This window comes from Pollicipes pollicipes, unplaced genomic scaffold (genome assembly GCF_011947565.3).
Source record: "Pollicipes pollicipes isolate AB1234 unplaced genomic scaffold, Ppol_2.1 Scaffold_4947;HRSCAF=5844_pilon_pilon_pilon, whole genome shotgun sequence".
NCBI lineage: Eukaryota > Metazoa > Arthropoda > Thecostraca > Pollicipedomorpha > Pollicipedidae > Pollicipes > Pollicipes pollicipes.
The window spans coordinates 84972-107248 of NW_023596592.1; the positions used below are offsets into that span (position 1 = coordinate 84972).

The 22277-nt window shown below is 57.3% G+C and overlaps 2 protein-coding genes across 9 annotated transcripts in view; one reads left to right on the plus strand and one right to left on the minus strand.

Moving 5' to 3' along the window:
* Positions 1-912: 912 nt before the first annotated feature.
* Positions 913-10037, plus strand: LOC119101920 (GILT-like protein 1). Of its 7 annotated transcripts, none has more exons than XM_037225316.1 (9): positions 913-949; positions 1054-1100; positions 1466-1530; positions 1941-2202; positions 2466-2606; positions 6627-6827; positions 7353-7499; positions 8263-8325; positions 8851-10037. In XM_037225316.1, the coding sequence occupies exons 4-9, from the start codon at positions 2011-2013 to the stop codon at positions 8890-8892; spliced, it is 786 nt and encodes a 261-aa protein (XP_037081211.1). In that variant the 5' UTR covers positions 913-949; positions 1054-1100; positions 1466-1530; positions 1941-2010; the 3' UTR covers positions 8893-10037. The 7 variants fall into 7 exon arrangements, with proteins under 7 accessions (XP_037081211.1, XP_037081213.1, XP_037081216.1 ...); XM_037225318.1 differs by having other exon boundaries at positions 1466-1524; XM_037225321.1 differs by lacking the exon at positions 1054-1100 and having other exon boundaries at positions 921-949; positions 1466-1524.
* A 608-nt stretch (positions 10038-10645) lies between these two features.
* LOC119101915 (nuclear pore complex protein Nup85-like) overlaps positions 10646-22277 on the minus strand; it is a 41474-nt gene continuing 29842 nt past the window's right edge. For both annotated transcript variants that reach the window (XM_037225305.1, XM_037225304.1), the window contains exons 3-12: positions 19236-19415; positions 18139-18272; positions 17523-17644; positions 15371-15610; positions 15002-15120; positions 13813-14206; positions 13110-13359; positions 12623-12722; positions 11970-12085; positions 10646-10811 (exon numbers count right to left, since the gene is read on the minus strand). In XM_037225305.1, coding sequence (XP_037081200.1) covers positions 10711-10811; positions 11970-12085; positions 12623-12722; positions 13110-13359; positions 13813-14206; positions 15002-15120; positions 15371-15610; positions 17523-17644; positions 18139-18253 — 1557 coding nt within the window. In that variant the 5' untranslated portion in view covers positions 18254-18272; positions 19236-19415 and the 3' untranslated portion in view covers positions 10646-10710. The remainder of the gene's footprint in view (positions 10812-11969; positions 12086-12622; positions 12723-13109; positions 13360-13812; positions 14207-15001; positions 15121-15370; positions 15611-17522; positions 17645-18138; positions 18273-19235; positions 19416-22277) is intronic.

Consider the following 22277-nt stretch of genomic DNA (forward strand, 5'->3'; position numbering starts at 1 on the left):
GAAAGATTTCGGATCTAACTGATAGCTGACATATTGTGGGGGACGGGTTCAGGGTGGGATTCGTGCACTGCGCTGCTGCCGGGCCGCCGCTGGATGTTTGTGCGCCGCCGGCTGCTGCTGTCACGCCTCCCTACAAGAGCGAATTCATAATGAGCAGCCCATTGGTCAGTACACGAAGCAGATCATGTTAGCGCACGACTCGGCACATTGCGGCCCCGGTACACCCAACAGTATCACTCGAATCGATGCAGACAGCGCATCAGCACACTCTCATAAGATCTTGGCGTTCAGTACACCAGGACCACACGCCTTATGCGCACATAATCGCACAGCAGTTGTGCTATCCGACCATGCGGCACGATACAGCAGTATAGTCAATCACCGCACCGCTCGATCTTATTTCAAATTCTAACGCTAGTTCTAGGTGTCGCGGGTACTTGACTGAATTGGCGCGTGACTTTAAGGACAATCCAAAGTGGTACTGGTCATTTGTCAAATGTTTGTAATCGTCCGCACATGTATTCCCTGCTCTCGAATATAACGGCGGTGTGCACGTCACCCTGTACACAAAATTGGAAAATTTGGCATAATGTGGCTACCTTGGCTTGAACGATACCTTGCAAGGTGGTGGAAAAGAGTGGCAGTGTGTTGGGGACGGAGGCAAGTGAGTGCCTGGGCGCGGAGGGTCCTGGGAGACACTGGTTGGGAATCGCTACGGCGGAGAGCTGTGATAAAAGGATGGAGAGACAAAGAGATGATCTCGGGAAAAGGGATTGCGATAGGGGCTGAACTACTGAAAATGTTAAAATTATATTAGGTGTTGAATGAACGCAAAACCACTATCAGTGATGTCACAGTCAGGTGATGCGTCACAGCCTTTACTCACCACGGCAACACAAACCTTGCAGCCGACGTAGCTCGTCCCTCCGTCGCCGGTGGTGTCACGAACGTGAGTGAAGGATGGGAGTGCGGAGTTGATTGTTAATATGGATCTATCTTATTATTCCAAAGATTGACTCTGGCTTAACTTACTTGACACCCGTCTGATTCCAGACTTGGCCACAACTTTACACAAAATCAAGCAAAGTCTTAGGTGTAACGTAAGTGGCTTACGTGTATGTGTCTCCACTGTGCCATATGCATGACATAATTGGTGTACCGAATCCTCTGCTCGTGTGCATGGAGCTTAGGCAGAGCCACGTTGTGCCACATTTTCCAATTTTGTGTACAGGGTGACGTGAAAAATGTGTTTTACAGTAGTTCCATCTGAAATTGGCTTTGTGGCATAATTTGTTGTTCTTACTGCAACAACAGTTTGATTCCTTGAAATGTTGGCTCTCAACATACTGCAGTTATTGTCAGCAAGCTCCAAATTTGGGCCAGGATCATGATTTACATGCTCTGAATATATTACTGCAATTTTTCCAATAATTGCATGTGTTCAGCATAGCATGTGTTTTTTCAGTTTGGGGTGTAACAAGAGGCTATGCCCAGGGCAATGATGGTGCCTCAACAGTAGGAAAGGTGAAAGTGAGCAGCACACCCTGCATATACAGTGCACACCTCTCAACATTCAGTGTGCTGTACTCATGAGTGCGAAGTTTGACGGCAGTGTCCTCCAATCGTGCATTTCAAAGCACTTCTTGCATCTGTCTTGCATGAAACAGTAAAATTGGTGTGCTTTTTATTTGTAAGGTCATGCTTGGATAGCCATGTAACAACTTAGTATGTTTTCATTCTCATCATTTTTGCTGTTATGTCACTATAAGTGCTTGCTTGCCATTTCCATCACACATACCCATCAGAATGTGCTGAGCTGAGAAACTGCTTTTGACCATCAGAATTCTAGATGATTTGACTTGAAGTGTTCATGGGAATAGAGCTTATATGGCCATTCCTATGAATCTGCCCATCATCACCAGCTTATCTGTCCTGGCCAGTTCCAGGTGGTCAGTCAACTCTGCTGCCATACATGGGCTGGCTCTGCTGCCAGCCCACCTCAGCCACACCATGAGCATCTTCTCTGGATCACGCTGTTACCGGCTGGCGGCCGCCGCGCTCATTGGGCTGATCATCTGGCAGCTGGCATCACGGCTGTACCAGGAGCACACCCCCGAGCCAGGCACCCACACTGGGCCCCTGGCCGGCCGCGTCCGGCCCGGCCAACTGGTTGAATATGATGCACACTCGGCTGGCAAACCGGTGAGTGTGATCTGGCCGTGCAAGGGGCGGTCTGGACAGGGATGGGTTGGTGCACTGCAGCTGCTGGTGAAACGAGGCCTTTCCTTCTTAATGGCGGATTGATCGCAGAAGAGGTGGATATTTTGGGCCACAAGGTTTGCAAAGTCATCAGATTTAGCTGAAACGTGATCAAAACCGCATGTATCCTGAGGCCCGTGGGACAGCTGGTGTGCGGCATTGGCTGAACTGGCCTTGCGCTGACTGTCCTCTCGTCCATCCGGCAGGCAGCGGTCCAGGTGGAGGTCTATTACGAGGCGCTCTGTCCGGACAGCAAGAACTTCATCGTGGACCAGCTGGCGCCCGCCTACAGTCTGCTGCATGCAGACGTGCTCCACGTCATCTTCGTTCCTTATGGAAAGGCGACGGTTAGTGGTCTGCAGTCTTCATGCGTTCTACAATGAGCACAGTGCTGGCAATGTAGTATGGTGCTGGTGTAGGCATGCATTTTCTTACTTTCCACGTCGCGCGCCACCCGTTCGGGATCGGTGAGGTTTCCCCAGCGGAGTATGGGACGGCGAGCAAGCCGGCTAAGGCCATGAATTCCCGCCCCCCCCCCCCCCGCCGGCGAAATCAAACGCGAAGTTTAGGCCGCGGAGCGGGGCCTGAGCTGAATGCGAACCCGCCCGACGCTCTGGCCGATCGACCCGCGTTGTTGACCGGATCTGCGAGCAAAACAGTATGTGTCACCCGGTTGGGTGGGGTAAGCCGCCGTTTTTCTTCGGGACGGTCATGGCGGTGGCCTAGTCTACCGAAATAGACCATAACGCTCAAGGGAAACACCTGCCCTCCGTCGGCCGAGCAAGATAAATGGACGCGAAAAACCAGGTCACCGGCGGAACATGCACGCATCATGTTTTCTGACATGAAGATATGTGCCACTCTGCTCCGATAACCCTGCCGCGCCGGTGCCGCCGTCACCCCAGCTGGCGTCAGACACGCCACGCCACATGGGAACTGGGCCAGAGGGGGACGCACAGCCCCCTCCCCCCCCCCCCGAGGTGAGAACGGGCGAGCCTTGCGTCCGCGCCAGCGACGCCACGCCCGAGATCTGACCCAGGGGCACGTTGGGGGCCGGACTCTGGGAGCAGCACAGGCCGGCCCGGCAAAATATTGGACGAGGGGGGGGGGGGGGGCGCGAGGCGGCAAATCTACTGGTTCATGCGCAAAAACCAAGGCGGGCCGCCCGAGTTGGAAGAATCGCGGAAAATTACAGAGGAGATAAGAGAGCTATAGGAAGTGCCGGTGGAGAGTCCAGAGGAGGCGCTTGAGAGAGGGGTCTCCCGGGTAGTTGCGAGGAGTGAGGAGCGGCTGAGAGAAGTGGCGGCAGCAACCTGGCGGCGACATCTGGCCCCGCGGAGGACGGGACGCCGGCAACGACGCACACGATGTGAGTCCACGGGCTGTAGTTCCAATCCTTACCGGGCCATGGACGGCTGGCGCTCCCGAGTCCCTTGACCTCTCCCCACCGGTCGGGCGTGGGCCACGGACATCTGTTCCCTTCCGAGTATTTAGGGAGGAGGAGCAATGGCCGTGTGGCCCTCCCGGCCGGGCGTTATGTTTCGGGCTCACCCCCATCATTAAGGGGGGGGGGGGGGCGTGACGCGTCACGTGGTTTGTCGATGTCTTACTGATTGTTTTGTAAATACAGGTGGCAGTTTGCGTTTTAAACGGTGTAGCGTGGAAGCGAGGCAGGAAGGGATTCGGCCAGGCGGTGACAGGGCACTCGCGCGCAGCGTGGGTGGACATGGTGTCCGAGGCCCATGACGCGTTCTCCGGTGCGGCGGCTCGTCCGTTGGCCCGCGCCGAGGCTATTTTGGTTTGGTCCTTGGAAGCGGCAGCGTGGAGGCGTAGCGGCGCAGGGCCCTTGTCCGTCCCGTGTCACGGCCAGGCGCGGCGTACGGGCCACGCCGCCATATCCCTGAAGGTTTTCCTTTCGCTGTGACGTAAGCCCGTTGGCTTGCTGGACGGTTTGGCCATTCTCGTTCTCTTAACTTGTTTTCCGATTGCTCGGGGCGGCGTAACCCTTGCCGAATTCTGTCCAGCATACCCACAAGGATTTCATCATGTGCACGCTATCTTCCCGCTTGATTTTATCAATGGCCCGACCCGATTTATTAACTGGCTTTGCATGGCTTTCGTGCGCGAGTATTTTGCCATTCTGTTTGTCTGTTTGTTTGTTTTGGTTTAGTGCTTAATTGCCTTGTTTAAGCGGAACATGTCGCTATGGAATCGACGCAATCAGCTTCCGCCGGGCTGTCAGACTTCCGTCCGATACGCAACACGCCCTCCTTTCCCAGGCGTCGAAAAGTGTAGGGGCCGTAACGGGAGGATGGCAGGTGCGGAGCGCCCCCGAGCAGCGCGGCTTGGCCACGACAGGGTTGATTGCCCAGGCGACTGCATTCCTGCTTTTACGCAGATGTACGCTTGTGGGCAGCGCGTGTCAAAGGCACGGTTTCGCTCCTTTTGTGACTAAGAGACGGTTGACTCATTTTGTTGTTTCTAACTTGACCCCAGGCGTGACGGCATAAAGTGGTGTAGGCCATGGTATGTCCCAGGATCAGTGGGAACCGCACGGGATGCCAAGTTATGCACGGCGGTAGCTGGATCTATATTTTGGTGTACCACACCTTGGGGGAGAACAGGACACAGTGTGCTCTTTTCCGTCGGGGCGTACGCCAGGCCTTATGAGTACTTGATGGCGGGATGTTCGGGACGGATAGAGATCCCGCCATCGACGCTCATAGGAAAGGCGACAAGGCACCAGGTCGTCTAACAGGCGGATCAAGCCGAGCCTCCAGAACGCGCCAGCTGAGGAGATTGTAAGGCGTGAGCACAGGTCACGCCGGTCACTCGTGCTCTGTCGAGGGCTCCGCCGTTCCATCGGACGCGCTGTCTACCTCCAGGCCCCTGAGGGACGCGCCGTGGGGCGGTGCCCCGCAAAGCCTGCTCCGGCGGGCGGGAGGTGAGGGCGTAGAAGTGCGGGAGGCGACATCTCCGTGCTGAATGAGACACTGCCTAAGGCGCGTGCGCGGCAGCGGAAAGCTGCGAGCGGTGGGCGTGGCCGAATGAATGGTGGGCCGCCCGCCGTGGACGGAACGCGGGGAGCTTCGTCCGAACGAGGAGCAGTCACCCTGGAGGTCGGACGAGGGAACGAGTCACCGTCCAGCTTCGGACACCTGATGTCAGCCTGGTAGCTGCGTCAGTGTACAGCTGACAAATTAACTTGATATATTTTAAACAGAGCTTAAACGTGGCTTTATGGAATGTTTGAAACATGATAAATTGATGTTAAGCTAGCTTAACGAGAACTCATGCAGACGAGCCAATTATAATGGCAAGGCACTGGACAAAAGGAGGGGGTCCGATCCGTATGCGAGCCAAGAATGGGTGGGTTGATTGGGCGCCAACGGATGTGCATAATTGGAGGGAGTGTGGTGGGACGCCGAATGCATGGAGTCTGCGTGGATTAGTTAAGGCCGGGGGAGCTCCCAGGGGTGCTACCCAGCGGGCCCCTGCCCATGTAATTCGCCATTTCGTGGGATCCTTGCCAGTTGGGCGTATCATCAGTGCATCCAGCTCCGTTTTTGCCCCGTTTTAGATATTATCATAAGCTAAAAAAGGTGGAGGTGGGGCACCGTTGTTAAGGGCGCACAGCCATGTACGGGGAGACAGCCGTTCATGGTGCCTGACCGGACCTACCGCTTCACCAATACCCCGATTACCCGCTTCATCCTAGCTCTGCGCTTCACTAAAGTGTACGTCGATGGCGGATGCACCGGAGTCACAACGTGCCGAGTCTTGCACTAGTCTTGCATCTGGCTCTTATGCTGATCAATAGGCTCCTCAGCATACTTTCGCTCTTGTGGGGAGGCGTGATGACAGCAGCCGGCGGCGCCCAAACATCCAGCTGCGGCCGGGTAGCCTCGCAGCGCATCACGCCCACCATGACAACCCGCCACTGGAGACTTAATTCAGTATGGACTGTAAGCAGGCAACGCAATGATGTTGCAGCTCAGGTGGCTAAGGTTATGTCGGTGCATGCAGCTGGTAGAGATAGGAGCTTGGTGTAGCGTATCTCACCTCATCGCACATTGCCGCTGTGTGTCAAGTGACCCGCGTCAGTATCACCTGTCATTGTGTCAGATGTCAGGCACGAAAATCGGAACAGCACCAGCAAACGTGTCAGATGTCTATCGGCGCTTCGGATGTGCGCCAGTGTGTGGGACGCCAGTGTGCGTGTGGCAGACGTCGACGACCACGGCACTGCCTGCGCTGACGCCAGCGTCGGCTGATCACTCTGCGTGTGTCGTCTCGCCTGGTGCCGCGCCGGCGGCCGCCGAGCCGACGCCGACGCTGACTGCAGCGGGCGCCGCCTCCTCCGACAGACGCAGTACCACAGCCGGCCGGACTCCCGGCCCGGCGACCCTCCGCCCGTCACCTTCTCCTGCCAGCACGGCCCCGAGGAGTGCTGGGCCAACAAGGTGCACGCGTGCGGCGTGCGGCGCGCCGACGGTCAGACGCAGGCCGTCGCGTTCGTCACCTGCATGATGAAACAGTACCGCCGGCTGCGCCAGAACGCCGAGGAGGTGAGCGCGCAGCCGGGCTGGCGCCGGACGCGCTGTGCTGGCGGCACAGAGCGGCAACGGTGGCGTTTGCTGTGCTGGCGCGGGCGTTGCGAGATGGCGCCAGGGCGCAAGCCGCATCTAGAGCCGACTAGTCAGTCGGAGCGGCTATGTTGGATACATGGACGCATTCCTTTGGTATGGTGAAATTTGACGGTTTGACTGGATCTCCCGACGGACTGTCAAGTGGTACGCGTGGAAAGAATCGACTCGCTTGTTGCATGAGCGCTGTACGACATGTCGATTTCATCAGACAGAAATGTCCTTAAAGTCTAGTTGGACGTTCTCGCCTGCTTCTGCAGTGCTCGCCGGCCAGCATGAGGAAACTGTTACCCAGCCACGTTGTGCCTGCACAACGCGCGCTCGCCACTGTGTGCCCGCTGCAGCCTCTCATGCACGGGTTGACTATGTGTGCCCTGCCCGGTGCCCGGGAGCCGCGGCTGTTCGCGAGGTGCCTAACTGAAGCCGCGCCGTCGCTGCTGCCCGCAGTGTGCCCGCTCCACCGGCCTTGACTGGCGCGAGCTGGCCGTCTGCGCCGAGGGAGAGGACATTAACGTGGACATGGAGCGCTACGGCAACATGACTCACAGCCTGCGCCCGCGCGCCATCTTCATACCCACCGTCACGGTGGACGGGGTGGGTGCAGATGGAGCAGCGCAGTCCGACGCGGGCTGCGGCCGCCGGCCGGGCGGCGGCCGACCGACGGGATCCCTAGCTCCGGCTCCTAACCCTTCGGCTTAGCTGCCGGTTACCGCCGCAGGGTTTACGTACAGTATTGTTACTGTTACCGGTGATTGACGCGGTATTAGTTGACTTGGTGATTTGATACGCGGAGATGGTCGGAGGTCCTGCCATTTTGAATGTTGCCATTTAGTTTTGCCTTTGAATGTGGCAAATTCGCATTATTTGGTCAAAACCCCAGAAACACGCTGCAGCTGCCAGCTATTCAGCTTTATCAAGTGTAATCAACGCTAATTAAACTTTCTCTAAGTGGCGTCGGAAAAACAAATCAATCCAAATATGAGAAGTTCAAATTTGTGGGTAGATTAAGGTGTTCAACAAAACAATGGTGCGCCAGCCCCGCTTCCCCTCTCCCAGCCCAGTGACTGTACTCGCCATTAGGCAATGAATCATTTGCTCTTGGTAAACTTCAATGGTCCGGGTCCGCCTACACCCGGAAAACGATTGTGTGGTGCCCATGTTTCCGTAATAACAGTACTGGCATAACATGAGTAATTAATAAAAATGTTCTGTATGAGTGACCGAGCTCCCAACACCCATCAGAAGACCTGTCATCATCATCGCTCCAGCTTCTAGCGTCTGGGAGCGTCTCACGAAGGTGAAGACAGGTGACAGTTCGCACTCGAAGATGTGTCCCTGACGTCATTTGTGTTTTCAGAGTCAAGAGCACCAAGGTGAAATGTTTTCCCAACTTATCAAGTTTGTGTGTGCCGCATATCAGGTAAGTGACTGCAATTGTGGGGTAAGCCTTGCTATCCCATGGCTTATCTCACTTGTGAAATACCTTTTGTACTTTTTGGAATAAAAACCCCCGTAAATGACAAACGCTCGGGTATGTGATAGGACGTAGTCTACAGGGCAGGCTCTGACGAGTCTCGCTCCGTTCAATATAATTTTGTTTTAAAGTCACTAACGTAATGTTCTCACTTGTGATTAACAGTATGTTGCGTCGCCTAGTTTCTGTGGCAAAAGTCCGCAGTCAAAGCCAAAGAGAAACAACCGGGTGGATGATAAATCTGCTTTATCATCTGCGTTGCAAATCGTTAATTGGCTTTTTCGGAGGCAGTAGTGGTAGATCCCCGCGGAATGCTCGCCCGATGTTGCGTCTCATGCATGGAGCCGTCCAGTGCCGCGGACTGTTGGGAGAGCGCGTCACCAGCGCGGCGCCGCGGCGGCAGTGCGTCGCTGTGCGTCGCGCCACCGTCGGCACTGCGCGGCCGCTGACTGCGTGCTGGTGTGCGGCCAGGCGCGGGCGGACGGCCGGGCCAAGCCCAGCGGCTGTCCGTGATCGGGGCCAGCGCGCGCCACCTCTCCGGCTCGCCCGTGCTCTCGTCCCCGGCGCTCCGGTGCGAGCGGTGCGTGGCAGCGACACATCCGCCGGCCGGTCAGTCACGGGGCGCCTGGGGTCGGCTGGACCTGCGACGCTGTCGGCAGGCCGGCCCCGGCAGCTGCTCCGGTGCGGTGCGTGTTGCTGGCGGACGCGAGCCGGCTGCTGCGTCTGCTCATCACCGCGTGTCGGGCACGTGCGGGCACGTGTGCCGGGGCTGTGGTTGCGGTGGGGGCCAGTCAGATATTAAGGTGGACTGTGCCTCGGCCCTGCGATCCGGCGCCCGGTCACCGCGTGATGACGGGTGGACACGGCTGGATTTGTGCAAGCTGCACGGGGGTTCGGGCAATGTGCATCGGGGTCTAAGCACGCTAACTGGATCACTTCTTGGGGGCTGGTGCGTCACATGTGTGGTTGTGATACTATTTCGGGGAAAATCGTTTGTTGGTTTGTTTTCATTTATCGTCGCGTCCGTGCTCAGAATGCGGCCCGCGTTGTAGCCATTCCTGATGATCTTGATGCCTGTCAGGCATTTCAGAGCTTTACTCAGGGTAGTGGACATTTATGTTCCCGTCCTTAAGCATGAACTCTGAACCATGTATGAAGTCATGCGGGCACCCTTGACCAGTGGGTACCCTTGCGGGTACCCTTGACCACCTTCTGTAGAACGCGGCTGATTGGTTGTCTTTTTGGGAGGGGGGTGGGTGCTGGTGTGAGTCGTCCAAGCCCACCAGAATTCTGCTGTACCTCTGAGACCATCCGCACCAGTCACGGGTTTCGACAAGGCACGCCGCGATGCCGACGGTGAGGTACGCTGTAGACGCTCAGCCCCGCGGAGGCGGACCCGCCGCTTGCGCTGCGAGGTCCGATGCGCGTTCCCGGCGGCGCGCGCGTGCGGCGCCGCTGGCGCCCGGCGTCCGCGTCGCCGCCCGGCCTGTCCGTACAACTGACGTCGATCCGTCCTTGTGTGGCCGCCGCGGAAACGCGCCCCCGTCCGACCGGGCCGCAGAATCGCGGTCGGAGTGTTCCGCACCCGTTCGGCCTTCTGTGTTGTGCCCGGCGCTGTACGGCATTTCAATGCACCTTATTTAATATACTGGCGTCACCCGCGACCGCATCAGGTGTTTGCAGCTTGGCTTCCGGACTCGGGCCGGCTCGCCGCGGCGATGGCGTGGTCGTCAGCGGACAGCCCGACCTTGTGCGAGGCACAGCACGGCCGAACGGTGCCGGCCGCGCGTGTCTGCCGCGTGGCGTCGTCATGGGCGGCACTCGGGGCCTTGCGGGCCACGTTGCACCCTGCCAAGCGGAACAAGGAGCCCCTGAACGGCCAAACCTCAATCGCTCGTCACGCGCGATATGCAGTGTTTGGAAGCATTGCGGTGGCTTGCACGCCCGCGCTGTCAAAATTAGACCATCGGCTCGCGACTCAATAACCTGAGGCTCGGGCGACTGCGTGATCCCGACCGTCAGCGGGGGGAGGGGGGGGGGGTCTGACAGGGGCAGACGACGGGACCTCCTCTCTTGGCGCAGACGGACAGCGCCCGCGTGGGCTGCCCTCGCCGATGCCGTGTCGCGCCGGCCGAGCTGTGGGTCCGCCGCTCGGCGGCCGCACGTCGCCGCCCACCCCGCAGCTGTGACGCTGGTCCGGCGCCGTCGCCACCCCTCCGTCCTCGACTCCAAGGGCGGCAGTCTCCCCGCGCCCTCACAGACACCGCGCTGGTTGTACTGTATTTTCTTACAAACACACGGCTGGACGATGGCGACCGCGTCAACAGGGCCTCAGCCGGCGCTCGAGCCCTCGACGATGATGGCCTGCGCCAGGTTGTGGGAGAGCGCGAGACGGATCAGCTTCACGTCGGCCGAGTCTTCGTCCAGTTTTTCTGTAATCCACATAACACCGGTCAGCGCACGGCACGCGCCATAACTCAGCCGGCAGGGCACGGCACGCGCCATAACTCAGCCGGCAGAGCGCGGCACGCGCCATAACTCAGCCGGCAGAGCGCGGCACGAACGACACGAGCGTGTCGCGGGTCCAAGCACGGACGATACGAGCACGTCATCGTTTAGAGGCCCGGAGCACGAACGACTGGGATACGTCGCCGGCCAGAGGCTCGGAGCACAGACAGCAGGGGTACGCCGCCGGTCGGAGGCCCGGAGCACGGACGATAGGGGTACGCGGCCGGTCAGGGGCTCGGAGCATAGACGACAGGGGTACGCCGCCAGCCAGAGGCCCAGAGCACGGGCGGAAGGGGTACGAAGCCGGTCAGAGGCCCGGAGCACGGACGGTAGCGACGGCATGGGTCGTGGCGCGGTCAGCTCCGCCAGCTGGCGGTCGGCGCCGCACGAACACAAATAAAAGTGGACACGGTTGGGAACAAGTCAATCAATTTTCGGCCGGTTCTACAGCACTTTTCAACAACACACCGAAACCAGGGGCGCATGGGTGTGAGGCATGAGGCATGAGGCATGAGGCATGAGGTATGAGATGGGTTGAGGCGCTGATGGTGACCTCTCGGATGGGCCGCAGATAAGTCGACCGACCCCGGGCCGGCCGGCCCGGGAGCGGATCGCGCAGGACAGCAAGGTTAGACCATCCAACGGCACGGGTGGAGCAAGGTCCCGCTCACTGTGATCTAGCCCTACCCTCCCCCCCAAAAAAGACACTTGAGAAGCGGCAATCGGGAGAAGCCATTACCTGACTGCGCACGAAAATGTTCTGCAACCTTTAAAGGCCTTCTGGTTCCCTTTTATGCATTGGTTATTATTGTACCTATTGGATGCCTTGGTAAAAATGCGTTCCTGTTGCCTTTCCACAACAATGAATCGCGTGAACACGTTCCCACTGACCTGCTCGACAAACAAACGGAGGCCGGTGCTCCACACTCCAAACGTTGACAGCGTCCACACGATCACGGCCCAGCGACCCAGCCGCGCGGTCACGGCATTATCTCCGCACGCACGTGCGGGTACAATGCAGCCGCCCTAGCAGGCAGGGGCCGGAGCGCGGCCAGCGACGCTCGGCGGGGCGCGTGCCTTACCAGCCCGCCTCAGCTGCTCCACGCAGCCGATCAGGTCGTATGTCTGTGCGGACGATATGACCACCTCCTCGCCCTTCAGAAGCGGCACGGCATCCAGCAGCAGCGTCATCCAGAAGCTGCCGATGGCGCGCCCGCGTCATCAAACGCCGAAGAGGGGGGGGGGGGGGGCAGGACGGGACGGAACCGTCCGAACAGCTATGGTGTCCGTGAGGGGGGGGGGGGGGAAAGCATCGCGGATGGAGCGGTCGGGCCGGCGTCGGTAGTGCGTCGAAATCGAGCCGGCCTAAAGGCCAACAACGAGACAAACGACAGCCATACAAAGGTTTGACCGCGGCTCTGATCGGACGTCGGTGAGCCCGTCACAGCTGAAGTTTTTCGGCGCGTGTTAAGTGCACCGACGCACAACAGGCGTGTCGCGACTGACGTTTCGCAGTGCGCGTTAAGTACAATGACTCACAAAGGGACGCGTGGAGATCGCTTTTGCGAGGCTAAAGCGGGGCGCGGTAATGGATCGTTCGATAGCATCCTTTCTTGTCCAGACGGGAACTGACAGCGACTCACGGAAACACGCGCCGCTGGCCCGTACAACGACAAGAGTTACGAGCTAGCTATCCACGCAACGGTGCGCGTCTCAACGTGGCTGCAGGACTCACTATTTGGGTGCCAGCTGTGACGTGAGCAGTGTGACGAGCAGAGAGGCAGCGTCTGCCATCTTACCCTCCTCATAGAGCCGATGGAACTCACGGTATTTACCTGGCGACAAGCAGCGGGAGGTCGATACCTTCGGCGAGTCAGATGCCAACGTCGCATGTCGTCCGTAACGAACAAAAACGTGAAGTAGCGATTACACGGGTCTTGCCGACAAATTACGAATTGCAGACAAACTGAAAACATGTCGAAGTAAACTGCACTGGTCGTGACCCAGATTGCAGTCTCAGGAAATACCTGAGACGCCTCGAGTGGCCAAGTGCCGCCATGTCGTCCCGAGCCAATCCACGTCAGCACTAACGCCACGCGTTGTCTCAACAACCTCCAGTCACCAACAGGCGAACGTTCCTCGTGTCCTGCGCGGCGTGACGATCCTACGACACCCTGGCCGCGGCCGGTCACCAGTGCGCGCCGCTGGCGCCGGCGCCTCACCGAGAAACATGAGCCGGTCGCTCTTCAGGATACAGGCGCCGAGGTTGTCGATGAAGTCGGCGCTGGCGAACTGTCCGGTGCCGCTGTACTCGCGCACCAGCGTGTCGGCTAACCGCGAGGCCAGCGCCGTGCTGTCCGAGCGCAGCGCCCAGGCCAGCGCCGTGCCCAGCTGGCCGGCCCGCAGCGCGCGCCGGCCCATCACCTGCGCCACCGAGCTGGCCACCTCGGTCAGGCCGCGCCGCTCGGCCACCTGGCCGACACGAGAGGGGCGCTGGAGACGGTGCGGCGGCGACACACGCGGCGGCCGCGATAACAGTGTGCGGCGCTCCACCCGTCATCACCGTACGAGCGGCCGTTACGTCGCGGACGAGGCACTCCTCTGACACTGCGGTGGCGGCACTGATGAGTTACACACTGCGGCTGACAAGCTGGTGTCAACGTTCCTGTTCATAGTTCTGACACAGCTCTTTTAAAAAACAAAACATGGGCTTAAGTAAGCAAGATGGCTGACGTGCCCTTAAAGCTCCATAACTAACGTCCACGCGCGCCCGTCCACTCGCTGACGGTGGCTGCTTTTGACCCAAACACTGACGCGCCTCAGCTGCCGTGGCGTCACCCTACCCCGTCCCGCAGCGACGTGACATGACGCCCCCCGCCCCCCGCCCCGACCGCCGCGTTCTGTCATCCCAGCGGTCGGTCTCACCTCGATGATCTTGCGTGCGCGCCGGTCGGAGTCGGGGTCGAGCCGCTCGAGCAGGAGCGCCAGCCGGGCGCGTCCCTGCGGCCCGCAGCCGTCCAGGTAGACGGCGCCCAGCTGCCAGAGCGGCCGGGCCGCGAACAGCGCTCCGCCGTACTCCAGCACGAGGTGGTGGCGCAGCTCGGTCAGGAAGCTGGTGCGCCGCCCGCCGCCGCCGCCGTAGGGCAGCCGGTGCAGCAGGTCGGCCAGGTGCGCCGTCAGCCAGCCGTCCGGCAGCGTCGCCTGCGCCGTCTTCAGCAGCGTGTGCACGTCGCCGTCCACCACGGCGTGCAGCATGGCGTCCAGCGCCGAGTGCTGCCTGGCGCCGCCGAACACCTCGATGCTGTCCTCGGCCGCGTCCCTGCCGGCGGGACGGCGGCGCCGTCACGGCGGGGGTGGTGGCGGCGAGATGTCGGGGCCGGCACGTCCCGTCAAAGGCGGCGCGGGCGTCAGTCCGATTACCGCCCAGTGCCGCAGTGGGAGCTTGCTTGTAATCGGGTGGCACGACGGTGGCAGCCGATGGGTGAGCGGAGCAAGTGATTCATTGACGAATGTGCTAAGCGTCACAAAAGAAGGTATCGTTTCCATCGCGTGGTGCATGATTTTCACGGGCTGGAGCAGTGGCCCGTGTGGTTCTAGGCTGTGTAGTGCGACACCTAGCACGCCTGTCAAAATGGCAAAGTTGCCGAAGTTATCACGCAAGTTCGCAACACACTTACTGTCGCACCTTCCGCATACGCTTCGGGGTAATGTGTTGCGTGCACACCGATCGCACAGGCTTGTTAGCCGCGGTACATTGGCCCTGCGGCTGGGCTGGCCGCGTAAGCCGTCGCTCGGCAGCAGGCTGGCACCGCAGCTGGACCCCTGCCGGGTGTCGCCTCCAGCCTCCGGCACAAGACGCGCCACCCTCCGAACTTTATCCGCCCGACCGAGGGCACCGGCCTTCACAAGCAACGACATTTCCCAGGTAACCAACACGGCCGACGGTCGCTGGCAGGCAAAACGTGTTGGCAAATGAAACGGCGACATGACGCTATCACTGAACGCCATGTCATCGCTAACAGCATGCGAATCCCACACGACCGTTGACTCTTAGTGCGCCCTCGCGCCCGAACGCCCCAGCTTGGACTGGCCGTCGTACCGTACCGCACCGCACCTGAGGTCGGAGATGCCCACCCAGGGCCGGGAGTACAGGGTGTAGGACACCATGAGGTGGTACCAGGAACCCATCTGCTTGTACAGGTCCTCGAAGGTCGGAGCGTCGCCGCAGAGAATCTGCCGGCACAACCGACGCCAGGAGTTAGCCAATACAACGCCTGGTGAGCGTCATCTCCAGCCCAGGTACGAGTGAATCGCTCCCAGCAAGGAGTGCGCACACGCCTAACTCACATGAACAAATCCTCCTGTTCACGACTACACCATTTCTGCCAAGCCCTGATCGATCCCAATGCTAACGCCGAACCAAGACCGCCCATCTCCCGTCCCTTCCCCCCCCCCCCCCCCCCGTGCGCCTCCGCCCGGTCACCTTGACCAGCGTCTGGAGGCGAGGGCTGAAGCCGAACTCGCCGTCCTCCAGGCGGCGGATGCACTGCTCCTGCCAGCCGCGCCAGCGTAGTTCGAAGCCGGCCACGCTCGCCTCGCCGCCCGCCGGCGTCTTGCGCAGCAGCTCGTCGGCGCTGACGAACGGCTCCGTGCCGAAGCTGCCGTGCAGGCGCAGCAGCTTCCGCGCCGCGTCCTGCCGCCCCTGCAGCACGAAGCCGTATACCTGGCCGGCGGCGGCCGGCGGTCAGCGGCCGTCCACGCCCAGCGCTGGACCGCCGAGACGGGGAGCGCACGCGGCCGGCCTGCGCGCGGCCGTCGGCACACGGCGCGGAGCCGGGAGGGGCTGGCAGGGCCTGGGGAGGAAGACGCGACAGCTCACGTGCGTACGCTCGGACGCAGCCCCAGCTGCGTTACGGGCGAGTGCGCACCGGCGGTGCCCCGTGTGTCAGTTCAACTGGGACCTGTGGACGTGCGGCTAGCGGTTCCGCGTGTAGAGTGTGGCCAATGCTGGCCGGTCCCGGGACCCGCCGGCGCGGTGCAGTCTGGTGACCGTATCTGGTCCCCGGGTCAGTACAGGCCCGCCGGCCGACCCCAAGCCACGCAATGGTGGCGACGATTACCTGCCGATTTGACCTGACCTAGCTGCGCGGTTTGACACGATTACTTGCCGATTTGGACCTGACCTAGCTGCGCGGTTTGACACCACTTTCGGGCGCAAGACGGGACTTTGGCGAGGTTGCCGCAAAACATGTCCAAAATGCCGTACAAAATGTCACCCTGACAGCCTATGTGCTTCAACTAATTTCCGCTGAATTCTTTTCGGTAATCGTTTCGCAGGTGGTGTGCACGTCAACATCTCCACAAAAACTAGTACGTAGTGTTCCAGCACACCGGCGGCGGTACAGCATACCGGAGCTCCCGGGGATGTGCTAGGCATCATTTCATGGAGCAGCATCATACTTAGCCAGCTTGTAACGTTTGGGTGCTTTCCACGGCACGCGATTCTTGTTCGGCGGATAATAGCCGAAACCTTCAGGCACCGTCGGGTAGTTCACAGGGCCTCCTGCAGGTCGTGCAACAGCAGTATTCATTTAAAGAGCGCTGCAATAGTTACGGAAGCAGCGCTGCCTACCGTAACGCCGCCCCACTGCTGTTATTTACTGAGCCATGGACAAAGGCCCGACGCAATTTACGAGGGTATCAACACGATGCAAATGGAGGGGATTCTTTTAATCCTTTTGCCACCCCCCCCCCCCCCCTCCAGCCCTTTTACTTATCTTGTAAAGGAAACAACACTCTTGCAACTGGACTCTTGGGACGCAATGGTTACCATTTGACGGAACAGCTTCGTATCAAGCCAATTTGTAACATTTAGGCGTCGGCTATAGCATACAAAGTGTGGAACAGATCTCATACGACCTTTCGAGAGCTGGTCCCTACATTGCCCCGTAAAAACACAAAGTTAGCGCAATGTGCTCACCACCGGAATGTTTTAATCACATAAATAATAGTGTTCGTGTAAGAGATAAAGTAAGGTACGGAGCCCGCGCGTTACATCATGTCCTAATACACTTAAAAGCACAGTCATCAGGTATCCAAAACAACCGTATGCTAGTCATCCACTTCAGCATTCTTAAAAACATGGCGACCGCCCGATAGCAGTGAGCGTGCAAAAACGCAGCCGACGCTAACTATCGACTTCAAGAAACATGTGACGTTTCACGCCCCAGTGCCCCCGTCAGAGGATCAATGTCAGCAGCGACAGCAAAGCAGCCAGCAGCCGGCCACCGGTAACAGCGAACACGCTCGGTGTGATATATCGCACATCAATACCGGAATCACGTGGCGCGTGCCGTGCTCCAGTAACCTTGCCAGCACGGATTGCGTGCCATGATCGTATCGGCAGGAATAAGCACCGAAATGAAAAAAATGAGTTGATTGCAAACTAGTGAGAGGCATGAAAGTCGAAGCAGAAAATGACTGCATGAAAAATATACGTTTATCCCAGCCAAGCCCAGCCTGACCCAAACTGAGCTCCGTTAACTTGATTATTCCACATCAATTTTATACACCGTGCAGGCGCAGCAGTGCAGGCAAGATATTTTGCATGTTTCCATACTCCGGCTAGCACGTACCGTGTTCCAGTACTCGGGATGGCTCTCTGGCACCTCTGCCTCGGTGACGTGGGCGGCGGCCCTGTCGAACTGTGTGGCGTGCTGGCGCACCCAGTCCAGCAGCTGGTACAGCACCACACCCCCTGGGCGGCAGCGTCCAGCCGGTCAGCCCACATCACAGGCGGCGGCACGCGCGCTAAACGGAAAGCGAGGCTACAAGCTGCTCAAGTTGCAATGTTGCAGGCAAGTGACACCTGATTAACGTACACTTTGTTTGCAAACGCCCTGCAATCTATGCAGCACATTTCCAGCACCGCATTCGCCAAATATTGCGTGGAACTGGCGTCAGTGCGTACCCGTGAGTCGCATCGGTGTGGCCTATATGACTCACGAGTGAATATTGTCCCTAGACAGCGTCAAGGCCGGGCCAAGATACTGAAGTTCAAAACTGTCTTACTGCTCAGGCAGACTTAGCCCGCCTGCGGCTTCGCTCGTTAACAAAGGTCTCACGGGCGCTTCAGCTGCATGTTATGCGCGCTTCGGCTTGTGGCTACACCGATATACCCGAGCCAAATCCGGACAAACAGCCCTGCATCGCCTCGGGGATGAGACATTAACTTCGGCCCCAGGTGAGCACCTCGCTTCTTTTCGATGAGGAGGATCTCGCAGAGGTGCCAGATCATCTCCATGCTGTCCAGGAGCTGACGCTGCATCTCCGCATCGGCCGCGTCCGTCGCCGACACCGTCTCCATGCTGGCCCGCAGACACGACCTGAGGCGGGATGCGGCGTTCACCAGCCCCGACCGGACAGGCTCCCGCCATACACAGACCGCGCTGCGCCTGGGTACGACAATGCTATCCGAGGCAAGGGAGGACGACACTTACACTGGGCCTGCGACAGACCATGCCGCAACCCCTGATAGCGGAGGGGGAGGATCGTTCGCAAGCAGGACTGCCCAAGACACAGGGTGCAGCGAAGTCCGCCCGCTGACAGAAACCGGCCGCAGCAAACGTCTATCAACCCGACATAAAGGGGTTTGACGCATCGATAACACCTGACGCAGGGCATGGCTGTTGCCTGAGAGGGACTGGGTCTGGCCCGCACGGAGCTGACAGCAAAAACAAAACTGCCGTTGGATATTAGGGGGAGGGAGGGGGAAGCAAAAGATGTTATTACGACACAATACGACTGTGACTCGGTAATTCAGTATGGGTGGCAGCGGCTCGGGGGATACCCAACACATCATTTCAACAGCACGCACGTATGCTGCCGCGCGTCAGTTAGTCGTGGCCTACAGGACTAGATACCCCACGGAGCGTACTGTAGTGTTGTGCGGCCGTAAATACATCTTACTGTTAACTCCAAAACGCATTTGATATTTGTCGCGGGTCGCAGCAATGTTTGGGGCCATTTGAACGAAAGCCAACACTTACAGACCTTCATTTTCAGGTCAAGTAGTCACGTAGGCGATCCCTTTCAAGTGAGGCATTAAACACGTCAAGTACCACGAAAATGTGCTGGAATGATAAGGGAAGCTATTGCTCTTTTGTGCCACTATGGAACGTAGAAACACGGCATGAATACTACAGTGCGCCGGCCGGGCGGGACGCTGACACTGTAGATTAGCCGTGTGAATATTACAGTGCGCCGGCTGGGCGGGACACTGACACGCACCTGAACACTGGCCGGGTGAATACTACAATGCGCCGGCTGAGCGGGGCACCGACACCCACCTGTAGCGCCGACTGAGCTTCAGAAGGCTCTGGCGCAGCGCCGTCTCGTCGCCAGTTAGCTCAAACGCCTGCGCGTCCAAGAACACGCCGGCCGACTCGTTGGCCAGCTGCCGCCACCAGGCGGGGAACTGGCCGCTGCTCCAGAACACCTCGCGCACGCAGGTGCGCCCTGGGCCACGTCTGAAATCAGACGGCGCTCCGGTGAGACGCGGGCGGGCTGCGATGTCCATCGAGCAGCATACGAATGGAGGACTGGCGCAGCAGGACTACAGAAAGCCCTATCAGGATCGGCTTCGCTGGGCTCCTGCTACCAGCAACTATCCATCTCAACTGTGGGGGTTGAGGAGTTCATAACAGCCGCCAGTGGAAGGTGACAGGATTCACATTACCAAAAATCTGAATTTTAGGCCCTGCATTTTTCGCAGTACCTACGCAAACAGCAAATGTGCTGAATCCCCACGAATTCCGCCCATGCCGAGGTTTATGAGTCTCCATATTTGCAGTGCAGTGCAGGTGACACTTGCGTAAGCAGTGCGCACAGTGCGCGCCTAACTCCAGGTCACCCAGCGATGTACGACGTCAAAGAAACGTCACATAAGTTTCGTCTTCACAATGGCCATTAACGCCTTCGTGTCTGAAGTACGTCTGCAGGACTTGTCGCATCAACGGACACCAGTTAGCTCTCAATAAAACTCCCACGCAATAAATGCAAGTCTCGATCACTGAACAGCACCATAATACAGGCGTTTGCACAACATCTACCAGTTACGAAGAACATGAGGTTGAATCCAATAACTTAGAATAGCGCCCTAGCCGAGCAAGCAAGTGCAAATACGAATGTGCTATCAAGACAAAAGCATACAAGAACACGAGGAGAAGAAAGGACCAAAACACGCGCACATAGCAATGGTCGGTTTTTTACATGCATAGATTAACCAGCCACCTTGCGGCGAGTGAGTTTGAGTACTGCAGGCGAGCCAGCCCGTCCGCTACAGTGGCAATTCTGGCACGGCCAGTCTGACAACGGCTCTGACGTCATAAAAAGTCATATCGTAATGAAACGATGATGTATTGAGCAGAATATGAACTGAATTGTAAAATTTTGTTATCCAGACGTCTTTTGCGCTAAATACTTTACCAAAAGTTTCAAGTGGGCCTTTTTCAATCATAACTGATGTTTGGCCTCGATATCTTTCAAATGTGTAACATTTCTTTAAACCAAACAAACGTCACGTAACATACGGAAGCAAAAAGTTATGTTACATTTGTTAAGTTAACTGTGCCACGTTTGTTCAACTGGTTGTGTAGATTGGGTTCTTCAGGTATCATGACATCTGCGACCCGCTGGGCCAAGCCTCAATCTACAGCCAACACCGTTCCCCACCTATTACTAAAAGTACGCAGCTATCAGAAGCGTTGACGGTGCTCGTTTTAGAGGCACACGAACGACACGTTTCAGTAGACAGATTGCTTGAATTTGTTCGAATGAGAAATATCATCTACAGCGGCGTGATACCTCAAACACTGCCCAACAGCTGGATTGTGGGGAAAGCGAGACATGAATGTATGTAAACTTTTAACTGAAAATCCACTTCGTCACGAAAATGTTCAAAACCAGGCCAGCACTATTTAGAAGAATTTCACCATAGTTCAAGTAAGGTAGCCCACTGTTGAAAGAAGTTTAACTGAGACAAAAAGCAAGGTTAGCCCACTGTTGAAAGAAACCCGGCATCCTCGCTGGTAATAATTGTTGGTGTATTTATCTAAAGACATTGTGCTGGCCGTCCGAACGAACCCGTCCGTCCTCGGACCATTGAGCGATGCTCAGCACCGCTAAGTTTCACAACGAATGTTTCTAAACGATTCATCGGAAAAGCACCCTTTCCCTGATCGCAACTATACGTATTTTCTAGCGAACGACTGTTAGCCGTCTTCACCAGCACAGCAAGAAAATAACCAAAAAATGGTGCAACTGCCAGCAAAGTATCAAGACGTTTAGGTACCATGTACCCCCTCCCCTCCCCCATCTCCACACACACTCCATACGTATTTTAGTATGCTTTTGACACCGCGCTCGGGTGGGAGGTCAAATTGCCCCCCCCCCCCCCGATGATTTTCCGCAATGGTTTCCGAAGGGCGCGGCAAAGCCGCGGCCAAATTTGACGTATTTGTAGAATGGCAGGGAATATATATATATATATATATATATATATATATATATATATATATATGCATAAAGAAAAGGCCAGAATTCACCACTGACCTAAAATGACCCAGGTCAACGTTTTGTTTTAGGAACATGCGGACACTTAACTGAATGTGACTATCCCATTCGATACAGTTTTCAGTTCACCATGCAATGTTCATTCCACGCGATTTGCATTCAGCAAGGTCGGTTGGCGCTGCAATAGTCCACGATTACTGCCACAACACTGTTTTTGTCACGTGATCTTCAGTCGGTTCAATTTGACTTGAGTCTATATCGATGTAAAAATCTGAACCTTTGTTACGTTGCTAGTCCATTTGTGTCCATGGTCAATTTGAGATTGCGGAATCAAATTCCAGCCCAAGTCGAAAGGAAAATTCCAAAACCTGAACCTTAGGCACCTCGTATAAGTTAAAGGTCACTAGTGTTTGAATCAAGCCATTACTCTACGTCAGTTGTCTGTTGACATTCCTGTAATCCAGGGATTCAAAATGAGCATGAAAAACTGTCCCATAATCCTAGTTCTCCAGTAATGTGGCAGTTAGGTTTGACTTTGATATGATCTTCATACCTGACCTGAGTTCAAGTGAATTGGCCATAATCTTAATTGCAATTGTTGAGGAACCATCTCAAGCGTGTATGGCTTCGCCTAACACTTGTATCACTTGTAAAACCCGACTGGACGATCCCATAGGAACTGCCACCATTGACAGCCATAGCCTGGACTAAGCCTACTACAGGTCAGCTGCCTTATGAGGCATATCATTTTGGCATGCCAAGAGATGGACTTTTCAGGTGCCTTCAGCTGTACAATGTCTGTTGCAGTGTGGCTACAC

Coding starts and splice junctions, on each gene's coding strand:
- LOC119101920 (XM_037225316.1), top strand. CDS start 2,011: ATGAGCATCTTCTCTGGATCACGCTGTTACCGGCTGGCGGCCGCCGCG. Junction 2,203..2,465: donor CACACTCGGCTGGCAAACCG/GTGAGTGTGATC, acceptor TCCATCCGGCAG/GCAGCGGTCCAGGTGGAGGT. Junction 2,607..6,626: donor TTCCTTATGGAAAGGCGACG/GTTAGTGGTCTG, acceptor CTCCTCCGACAG/ACGCAGTACCACAGCCGGCC.